This window comes from Triturus cristatus, chromosome 5_1, assembly GCF_964204655.1.
Source record: "Triturus cristatus chromosome 5_1, aTriCri1.1, whole genome shotgun sequence".
Classification (NCBI taxonomy): Eukaryota; Metazoa; Chordata; class Amphibia; order Caudata; family Salamandridae; genus Triturus; species Triturus cristatus.
In genome coordinates this window covers 366,847,911-366,860,222 of record NC_140587.1, presented here as the reverse complement: position 1 = coordinate 366,860,222, position 12,312 = coordinate 366,847,911, and the positions used below count along the sequence as shown (strand labels likewise).

Genomic DNA, 12,312 nt, shown 5'->3' with positions numbered 1-12,312 from the left:
TTGTCACTTACAACACCATCAGAAGTCCCACCTTCCTGTTGAATTACTCCATTTCTAAACACACCACACTCATCATCATTCTCAGTGGATCACAGTTTGTCGTGTACAACAGAGGTTTTACTCGCAGGGATTACCGAGATCATACTCTTGCTCCATACCTTTCCTCCTGCAACCACAACAACATGGTCCCGAACCTCAATACCTTTCTTAGGTAAAGAAAATCTTGACCACCCTTTCTTAACATTACCTGGTTTCTTTATTCTGAACCAATCGCCTACCAGTACTGTCACACTCCTGTCTGCATTTTTATGACACAACTTTCCATACAATGCATTCCCCTCATTCCAAACCTTTCCAATGATATCGCTGTTGACCATCTTCTGATTCATCCATCCTCTGTTCAAATTAGTACCAGCAAACCTTCCTTATGATGGTTCCTCTTATGAGTCACACTATGTGACGTTGTTCCCTAAGCCCACAACATGTCTTTCATCACCTGTCTCTAATTCATGTTATTCACCAATATCAACTGCAACGGGTCCTTTAATACCCTGTTAAATCTTTCCACAAGACCATTACTTCTCGGATTAGAGAGGGAAATTTTGATGTGACAAATTTCATACTTTTGAATAAAAAATCCTCATCTCCAGTGACAGAAACTGAGTCCCATTGTCCTTAATCCGCTCTGGCAAACACTTCACTAAGGTAATCTAAAACAGTAGAGGTAGATACACTCTCAAGCATCTTGTTTTCAGGCCACCAAGATAAATAATCAATAAGCATCAAAGTAAATTTTGGAGTGCTTCTTTTGACACCAAATGGTAAAGAGTTATTGAGAGCTAATTTACACCACAGCATAAATGGTGGTTCTACAGACACAACTAGAGATGGCACCGTAACCTGGGTCTTTTTGCTGATGACACAAGCAATACAATCCTTGACAAAATGTTCTGCCACTCTATCCATACCTGGCCACAAAACGTCTTCCCTGACTCTACGCTTCAGTGCCCTGATATCACCATGACCACAATGTGAAGATTAAGCACCTTACTTCTCAAGCCATTGGGTACAACTAGCAATCCTCAACATCTCAGAATGCCATCAACTACAGACAATTCATCTGCAGCTCTCTCAAAAGGAACAAAATCCTCATGAACATCCTTTGTTTTGGGCCAACCTTGGAACACATATTCCACAACTTTGATTAATACTTCATCTTCCATCAGCAATTGCAGCCATTCATTTTTACATAATGCTCCGTCCAACACTCTGTCCCAAGAATTCAACATACAGATATTTTCCAATTCTTTGTTCTTGTGACCACTCTCAAAACATTCATCCTGTACCGCAACCTCGACAAGCAGTTGGCTGCAAAGTTATTTTCTCCCGAAACATGTTTCAATTTGTATTGAAACTCTTGCATGTGATACTGCCATTTGGCAATGTGAGGATTGGCTCTTACCCCACTATGGGTGCAGAATAAGTCTAACATGGTTTGTGATTGATACGCAAGATAAACTATCTACCCCACAAGTAAGTTTTAAAATACTCCACACCCCAGCACATAGCGACGGCTTCCCTTCCCATAGTTGAATATGTAGCTTCTTCTCCCTGTAAGGTCCTTGATGCCAAAGCAATATTTTCTTCACTTTCATTTATCTGGCTCTGCATCAACACCGCCCCAAACAAACATTGCTTGCATGATTCATTTAAAATACTAACATCCTTTGTGTTAAAATATTTCAAAGGACGTGCAAACACAATGCTTTTCTTGATTTCATTAAAAACTGCCCCACCTTCATCTGACAACACATATTTCACATTCTTTCTTAACGGATCACACAAAATGGATGTTTTACTGGCAAATTGTGGCAGCGACTTTGCATAAAACTCAACTAAGCCTAAAATGGACTTTAGCTTATCCATATCCTTAAGTGGTAGTGCCTCTTCAATAGCAAGCAACATTTTCAATTTGAGTTTCACACCACTGGCAGATACATGATGACCCAAGTAGCAAACACATAATTGAGCAAATTTACACGTGTCCCTTTTTAGTGTTATCCCAGTCTTCCTTCAAAACATTCAATACCAATCTCACTCTAGCGTCATGTTCCTCCTTGCCTTTGCTATATATCAAGATATCATCTTGGAAACAAGCTACCCCATCCATTCCATTAAATAAGATGTTAATTACTCTTTGAAACACAGAGGACACAAATGCCAATCCAAATGGCATGCAGATATAGCGTTAGGCACCCTCTGGTGTCACAAATGATGTAAGGTGTTTTGAATCCTGATGCAGCTCCACCTGATGATATGCTGCTGACATATCCAATGATGTAAAAACTACAGCATGCTTCAAAATTACCTGCATCTCATTAATATTTGTTAGTGTTTGTTGATCCCCCCAAATATTTGATTGAGATCACAAAGATCCACACAGAGATGCAAGGATTTGTCTGCCTTGCGTGCCAAAACAATTGGTGATAACCATTCTGATCCTTCAATGGGTTCATAAGCACAATTTGTCAAGTTCTTCCTTCAATTCCTGCCTAAGACATAAAGGTACTTTTCGTGGTATGTGCACCACTGGAACTGCATCACCTTTTAACACAATACGATGCTTAAATCTTTGCAGTTTCCCTAAATTATCACAAAATACGTTGTCATATTCGTTGATCCATCTTTCCCTTTCAATATCCTGTTCTCACGCAACCACATTCAAACATGAAGCCAATAACGTATCCTTGGTTATTACCCACTCAGGGTGATTGAGTTCCAAAATCATATTAACTTCCCCTTGATTGTCCCAACCTTATAAATCAGACCCCTTCAGTTAGGGCACAATTGCTACTAAACTCCAATTTGGCTTTACATTTACCCATGACTTTCAACTTCTTGCCTCCATATGCAAATAGTTTAATAGTTGATTATTTTGCCACTTCACCATGAAACGTGGAAAACTCGTCTTCCCCCAATAATGTAAAATTACAAACCAGAATTCACCATAATATTTATACTTTTTCCATTAACTAAAAGATCACAATAGTGATTTCCTCTTTGCTACTTGTTTTATTACCACACAGTTGTCCTTAATGGCTTCATGCTGTTCTTCTTTGATCACTAGAATTTACCCATCAACAATATTGGTTTCCCCATCATCTTCACATACAGTTCCCATCGTTTGTTTCTAAAACTTATTTGCCCAACAAAAACAAGCTAAATGCCCTTTCCTGTTGCACTTAAAACATATGTGATTCAATTCTGGGCACTGTTTATAGTTACCCAAATGTGTTTTACTGCCATACCAGAAATAACTAAACTCTTTTCCATGCCAGACAATGACTCTCCTGGTTCCTGAAACTGTTTAACATTTTGACGCTTAGATTTGTCACCACTGTTCTTCTGTGTGACTTTCCTTTCCTTACACTCCATTCCTGGTCGACCCCCTGCTAGTTCCTTCATGCATATTGCAGATTGTTTAATGCTTCTGGCTATTTTAATGCCAACTCTAAACTGGCATCTTCACTTGACAAAAGTTGTTCCTGAATTTAGTTACTGTTTGTCTTTTCTATTAATTGATCACAAATTATCTCCTCTTTCAAATCTAAAAAATTACAATTTATAGCTAAAGTACGTAAAGCAGAAACAAAATCATCAGTGGATTCCCCTGGAAGCTGTGCTTGCTGCAAAAGTCTATGCCTTTATGACACAACGTTCCATTTAGGTGAAACTCTTTTGCTCACTGTTTGAATTATCATTGCATATTAATCAATTATTGGTTCAGCATCACCATTGCCACTAGCAGGTATGTGCACAACCTCTAACTGTAGAGTTTTTATTAATGACTTGCCTTCATGACCGAAATTATAACTTGATAGTGCCTTCTTGTTCTTGGATGTAAAAGTATCTCCATCAATGGCATCAAGGTAAGCTTCAAAAGCCTCATTCCACTGTACCCACTTTAATGGTGGCAAACCAGGAGTTGCTAAAAATGGAGGTGTGGAGAGATTCCCTCCATGATTTACCTATGTATTCGATGGATGAGTTGCTGTCCACTAAAATAATGTACAGACAATGCAGATGCGGTTTCCAAAACAGATGCAATACGTCACATGCTAGTTTGCCTGTCACCATAGTTGTTAAAGATAAACAGGTACTAGTATAGGTGTGCCTGTAACCGGAGCAATGAAAAACGCACACTGAAGGAAACGGGAGCATGAAACCAGTTGATTTCATACAGATTCCCACAGATAGCACTGTAAGGGTGTAGCTCAGCAGACCTGGTACCTGCTGCTGTATTCCTGGAAGGTGGTGGAGAATCAAAAGAATGGTAAACATTAGGAATTTATTCTCTTTAGTACTATTAGCCCGCAAACACACTCCTTTATAACGTTGTTGCAGTCAGTAGCTATTAATGAAGTATATTTCATGCCCATGTTAATGAGTATACCAAATCACAATAAATAAATGTCAGAAACAGAGTTTATGGTTTATGACTTGATTTGTTTATATTGATTAATTTGAAATTGTTATCTTTCCTTGGTACAAAATACAAATTATGCTACGAGGTTTGTAGTGAATGTGGTCTGGAACATATTTGTAAATGGAGATAGTAATACACCTCAAAGAAAGGTGATTGCATGTAAGTGACACATTTTACTATATGTGGTAAAGGAGACATAGATTGCCGCCCTGCTAACCCCATTGCCCATGTGACATGAACAAATCATTTCGTCCTGTGCGTTAATTTCACTTTTGCTCATTTGTTTGTTGCCTCTGGTTCTAAAGATTTAAATGGAAGAACATACTTGAATTCTTTAAAGACGGGGTTAGATATTAATGATCTTAATGTACACTTTAACATTTGTAATGTTTGTTTACGTAGGTTAAAGTGCAATGGTATTTTACCAATTCATTCCAGAGAAACAATTTTAAATTGGCATTGCGTTGCCAATACATGAAGCATGAACGATGTTATGGCACTAGCAATTCAAGGCTTAAAATATGGCATTTATTTATTGAACAAACATTATAGATGACACGTTTCATGCACAGTCAATTTCCAGTTATCCTTGTTTTCTTCATTTTGCACTGTAAATATGTTAGAAACAGAGGTATTGGTGATTTTACTTTAATGTTATTGAACAAACATTATAGATAACAAGTTTCACGCACAGTCAATTTCCAGTTATACTTGTTTTCTTCATTTTGCACTGTAACTATGTTAGAAAAAGAGGTATTGGTGATTTTACTTTAATGTTCACCAACAGTATTGTGTGTTTTAGTAGAACTTTTATTTAATGTGGATTGTTGACGAGTTGGCCACTGAGCACACTTGATTCTGTATTATCTGCTTTTTGTTGCGGTGAAAATGTAATAAAAACATTTAAAAAAAAAAAAGAAAAAAACAGTATTATGTGTTTCTTTCTGTTGAAAGGTCAGGATTGCCACTGGAGACTCTTACTGGTATTGGTACTGGTATGTCACACGGTCTCCGATTTTTCTACTTCAGAAAGGAAAAGAGTAAGTTGTGTTTTATTATATTTATTTTCAGCCATTTCTACTGATGAGCAGCATCCCTGCACTTTACAATAGGAAAACAATATAAAAGATTAATTGTATCATACATGGCATATCTATATTATAAATGCATGAATGTTGGTTTTCACCTTGTTATGTATGAATATTTATAGCACAGATAAGAGCCCTATACAAACCTTTATCTCTGCATGTGTGAAATAATTACAAAACCATTAGTTAACACTTATGCTGCACACAAGTCGATGATACCACAAGCTTTTTAAATTGAGATGTATCCTTTCTGCATAAAAATAATCCAGTGGAAATTTTAGTATAAATATCTTGAAATGTAATTTGTAAAGTTCTTGTTTTTAATTGAGGATCTTCTAGGTAAGAAAAAATTGAAATGTGACTTTATAATTCTTTTATAGAAAAAAATGTTGCTGAAAACATATTTAAAATGACTCTTTTGAGATTTGTGCTCATCAAACAACCTACAAATTGACTTTTTAGTTGATTTATATACCCAAAAACTGTTTTCTGAACTAAACCCTGCAACTTATATGTTTGACGATTTACTGAAAAGAGGATGATTGCAACTTGCAAAATTGCAAACATTGTTTGAAATTTCACAATTTCTTGAATTTTTCTAGATTTAATTTAGCTGACGTATGTCAAAAGAATTTCATTTTGAGCACCCATATTTAATGCAAAATTCTTACAACAGAATGAACATTTTCAAATAACTATACATTAAGGGGCTGTAACAGACTTTCACAGACAAGTTACTGCAACACAAACATGACAGATATCCCCTTAACCCCACTATAGTAAAAGTGCTTTATAGCCTATGGCACTTGTAATATAGCAGGCGCGATGTCTGCCACATTTGTGATGGAGTAACCTGTCCACCAAAGTCTCAATCAGATCCTCGGATTTCAAAAACCTCGAAGCCATAGAAATGTGCATTTTAAAGTGTTTATCCAGCTTCACAACCCGCAATATCCGACTGCACCTTTCCTTACCACACACATGACACTTCCCATGACATTAGTGACACCACATAAGACATCATAAGAAGCACTATATATTTCCTAATCTCTGTTTCATTGTTTCTATACAACCAAGAGTTTTAAAGGCTTTATTTGAACATCTGACTGACATCTTTAGAGAGTGCTTGAGTTTAAACTTCAGGTGCCTGAATAGTGATTGGAAATGGATAAGAACTTTGGCAGCTTTGATACAAAGTGAACTGTCCTTGAAAGCTAATCAAGGAGACACATCTCACAAAAAAGAAGGTAAATGCCACAACTCAGAAGCAGTTGATACAATGTCCTAGAAGATACCAAAGTTCACAGAAAAGAGAGTCATTCACTACAAACAAGACAGTACAAACCAGAAGATAGTACATTTAGAAGATTTTGGTGGAAGGAATATTAATGATTTTGGACACGTGAGCCAAGCAAAAAACAGGAGCACTGTTCTTTAAAACAAAAGTCAATATCCTAGCTTCTGATCCCTGATATGGGGTAATGTAGGGTGGTAGTTACTCTATGGAGATAAATCCTGAAAAAAACAGGAGTGATGATGAAAAAATGCTCTGCCTAATACACAATAACCTAAATTATGCTGAAAGTTGGAATGTTAGGTGCATGGCAGATGTGCTACCTAGATATACCAGAATACTCACTTTTCTGCTCTCCGCACAACCTATGAACTAGAATAGGCACTATACTCACACAGAAATCAATGATGATGGACTACCACGACTCCACGCCTACACTTCCAACAAGGATTTTGTGGGGAGATTCAATAACACAATGCTGAATGATCCCCAGTTAACTCACAGGCTCAAAGTAGCTACTAACACTTTATAGATATAAATGACATGGGAGAAGAAGCTATACCCTTCGTTTGTGACACTGCCAACACACTGCTAAAATGCTGTCTTTATTGCGGAGGCATCTTACAAAAACAGAGGAAAAAGGGAAAAGGCAGTTATGTAAAATCGACAACATGAGCTGCAATTTAAATAATTGAGATCCAGGGAGGTTTGGGGGGAAATAAAAAAAGGCCGGAAGATACTGAGCTCAACAGATGTCTTATATGTTTAGCAAAAGTACTGTAAACAAAGTAAAAGATCAGCTACATTGTTGGTAGTGCGATAAAAGCAAACAAGCCTCCAATGCTATAAAGTCAGACCAACAAGCACCTCTCACAATGAGAATCCAGAACAATTGCAGCAGCTTTGGCTCTTTTTATAGAGAGAAATTTAGTTCAGAAGTAGATGATTATCTGTTAAATGACGCTGGGAAGTTGTTATAAACACAGCATCTGACAATAGTTCCACACAAGTTAGTGGGAACCACTGATGTACCTGTCTCTATAAATGACCTAAAATGGAACTAAAGAGATTGCCCTGTTGAATGGCATGGATTCCAGGTGGTTTCAAAATATCAAAGGTTTTTTGCTTCTTGTTTAGGCTTAAAACGTAATCAAGATACTAAATTCAAATAAAGAGATGCCTGGAACTTCGATGCATTCGACTGTAGCAATAATGCAGAAACTGGTCAAAGACCTAACCAAAGTCATGCATATCACTCCTACTTATTACTGAATATTGAATATACGAAACTGACTAATTTATTAGTGAATAGGTTAGAAGAGCTTCCCATTGTTTTGGATAAACACCAATAGGATTATGTTGGGTTCCTTCGTTAAGCACACGGTTCATACAGGAAAAACATTGGTGAAGCCGCAGTGATGGCCCTCGATGAAAAAATAGCATTTGACCTTGTTCAGCTGCCATGCATCAGTGATTTTTTTGCTCAAAACAGGGTTCTTCACAGTTGTACACACTGTTTGCACAAATTACACACATCCCCACGTTGATAAATAAAGACCTAGGGAGTGAAGTTAAAATCAGTTAAGTTAGAAAATCTTTTTTTGCTGTATATTTGAGCCAATGGCCAAGCATACCTGCACCAACATGAGTCTATAGGAGGTGGAGGTAGTGGCCATAGATAATCGAATATCAATGTTTGCAGGCAATGTAATCTTGTAGACTACACACATATTTGGAGACCTTGGGGAAATCTCTGGTTATACGCTAAATGCTGGCAAAACAGTTGGGCAAGCCTGAAGATATCACTCAAGCAGTTAGAAAGAAAGGGAGTGCGCTTTCTATTAATACCAAGCATTAAGCACTTGAAATCAATATCGCAGCAAACCAAGATGCTTTACATGAGGTAAATTATTTGCCAGACTCTGAGCTTTTCTTTGAGAAGCTTAAGACATGGATGACCCTACCCCTCCTATGAAAGGAGAGGCCAGAAACAATAAGATCATTTTACTGAGGGGTGGTTTAGGTCTGCTACCCATGCAGAGGTATTTTTAGTTGGTTCAATTTTCTTATGTTAGGAAATGGCTCCATTGGGTCACCTCAAAATAAGGTTCAAGATGGACCAGAAAACACTTACCCCCTTGTTACTCAGCCTCCATCTCCCTTGTCCCTCATCCCCATCTCGCCATATGATTTATTAATGTGTTCCTAGTCCTATGCTACCCATCCTTACAACCCTCTGGAATACCCTCCCCTCTACCGTAAACTCCAACAATATGCAACCTTTCTATCACCCTCACTCACCAATCTCGATAATGCCCTCACCAATCTAGACCACTATTAACAATACCTGGTGTCTTGCTTTCCTTCATCACCCATGTTAGCTCACTCCCCCAACCTCTGCTAATATTTTAAAGATGTATCACTATGGGCCATATTATCAAGAAGGGCGTTAAAATTATCGCCGATTTAGCGGCAGGAAACTGCCGCTAAAGCGGCGATAATGGGCTTGATAATATGCCCTTGTGAATTCCCATAGAAGCCCACGTTCTGGTGTGAACCTGGGCTTCTATGGGTATCCACAAGGGCATATTCTCAATCCCATTATTGCTGCTTTAGCGGCAGTTTCCTGCCGCTAAAGCGGCGATAATTTTAACGCCCTTCTTGATAATATGGCCCCTGGCTCTTTGACCCCACGTCAATGTCAACACAGTCTTCTGTCTAAAATCTCCTGTCAAATGTCTGTCTGCAGAGACCTTCAGTTGACAGAGATTAGGTATAATAGTACCTCCCACATTCATGTCATTGCAGTTTGTTCATGTTTGACTAAATATAAATACACCTTTTTTCTCTCTACTGGACTTTTTATATCTGTATATAGCATATTAAACACAGGTTACCGCTAATTTATGGCAAGATAATGTAAAGCTATCTATTCACTCACAACACGCACACACACACGCACACACACAAACACACACACACAAAAACAGGAAGGCAATGGAATGATGGCTGCATACTAGTACTACTTAGAGACTGCATCAAAAACAGAATAGGGTTCCACAGTACAAAAATATGGGATTCAAATCCAATCCAGAAAATCCAATTCATTTCAATGAATATTTTCCAACTATAAGCAATCGCAATTTAATACTACTGCCAAAAAGAAACAAATAATGCAAAGTAAATAGGTTGTGTCTTTGATATTGGGCACCGACCTATTGGTTTGCCAATGCTATTTTTTACCTCAGAGATGGTGCTCTGAATTTACGCACAGAGATGGCAGCTGTTTGCAATGGCGGTTTCTAATAAACTCAAGTTTCATTACAAGGTGGCCGTCGTGCATGCCCACATGTTGGGGCCAGCTTGTAATAGAGTTTCAAAACAGCATAAGGAACTTCATTGCAAGACCGCTGCCATGGTAATGGGTCTGGTTTTAGTGAACCAATAAATGCAACCCATATTTATTTATTTTTGTATTTACATGTATGAGCTTATTAAATCCAGACCTGTTGGCTTTGGTGGAAATGGGAGTTGTAGTGTTATTTATGATGGCAGTGATTGTACAACATTAATTGTAATCTTGATAATGGTAAGGGTGATTATAATGTTATGGCATTAAGGGTAATGCATAGTGATGATAATGGTGGGGTTTATGGTGGTGGTACTGATCATATTGGTAATAGTGGTTATTGTATTGTATTGTATTATAATTGCATTTATATAGTGGTTACTACCCCTGACGAGGTGTCAAAGCTCTTTTTCAGCGAGTAGCACGTTAATCCGGAACCCATAAAGGATTAGTGGTGAATTAGTATAGTGAAAATATGAAATTAATATGAGTGGTGGATATGTTAGTCAGTTATTTGGATTGAGATGGATAGTGGAGGGATAGAAGAGGGAGAAAGGTTTGCATTTATATAGTGCTTGCTACCCCTAATGAGGTGTCGAAGCGCTTTTTCAGGGTGTAGCATGCTACCCTGGAGCCCACACAGTATTAGTGGTGAATTAGTATAGTTTTGTTTTTTTACAGAGTTTTATATAGCGCAAACTTGACTCAACGGTATCGGGTATCAGAGTGCTTTACACAAGCACCAATTGCATTACATAAGGACACATTCTTTTTTATTAGGCACAGGGAGATTTAGTGATTTGCCTAGAATCACAGGATGCTGTGCGTCCTTGCCGAAACTCGAACCCGGTTCCCCAGATTTGAGGTCGATCGCGCTAGCCGTTAGGCCAACTCCTTTCCCCTAGTGAATTATGAAAGTAATTTGAGTGGTGGATATGTTAGTCACGATGATGATATTGTATTTGTAGTGCGCAAACTGTCACTCAGCAGAGTATACTGGCGCTAGTGGTTTGTGATAAGCGACTTTGACATCATCAAGGATTAGAATGAATGAGCATAAAGGAAAAGTTTGAGGATTTCCTAAACAAAAGATGAGATTATTGACCAGTCTTCCTGAAGTTGAGAATGACAAAGATGTCAATTTAATTCTTGTTGGACATACCAGGGATTTTAGATGGCTGTGTCAGCTGGAGCACTGCACACAGACAACTGCCTCAAGAGCTTGACAGTTATCACAACCTGGATGGTCTGTGGTGCAGCTCAAGGCTACAGTGGATGTAGAGCAAGTGAAGCTTCCTTTTCAGTGTCAGCCGCCTACTCAGCATTCCTGGCTATCTCTACTTCTCTGTTTCATACACTATAAGAGATAAGACGACTTATGTCTTCACATGGTGCTAGTCTGTAATCACGTTTTCAGTGCAGAATTCACATCATGCCATTGAGATGGCATTCATATTTACATTTGTAAAGTTTTTTAACCATTGTAAATATATATATACAAATATATATATATATACATACATTCATACATACATATATATATATACACACATACGTGCATACATACATATATATATATATATATATATAGATATATATATATACATATATGTGTATATATATATATATATATATATATATATATATATATATATATATATATTCACTGAAAAAGCCATAGGTTTCATGCACGTTATAGTTAGGAATTGGCATTTAAATGACCTTTGAAATTCACTGAAAAAAACAAAGGTTTCAGGGGCGTTGTAGTTAGGAATTGGCATTTAAAAAACCTTAGAAATTCACTGAAAAAAACATAGGTTTCAGGGGCGTTATAGTTAGCAGGACATTTCCCTCATACAAAACCCTAGAAATTCCCCCGTTATAGTTAGTTCAGCTAACTATAACTCGCGCCCCCGCAATGCACTGCTGATGAGGTCACATATTACATCACTCATGACATGGTCAGTGACATCACTGATGACATCTCAAATTACATCACTGATGACATCACTGATGACATCATCCAGTGAGTATGTGTTTCTGTAAAGTTTTAATATGTTTAATATATATAGGGAAAGGCCTGTTGAAGAATGAG

The 12,312-nt window shown here is 37.6% G+C and overlaps 1 protein-coding gene across 2 annotated transcripts in view; it reads left to right on the top strand.

Annotated features, from left to right (window-relative positions):
* LOC146830895 (fibrocystin-L-like) overlaps positions 1-12,312 on the top strand; it is a 1,171,295-nt gene that overhangs the window by 186,250 nt on the left and 972,733 nt on the right. For both annotated transcript variants that reach the window (XM_085605085.1, XM_085605086.1), the window contains exon 15: positions 5,441-5,526. In XM_085605085.1, the coding sequence (XP_085461211.1) occupies positions 5,441-5,526 (86 nt within the window). The remainder of the gene's footprint in view (positions 1-5,440; positions 5,527-12,312) is intronic.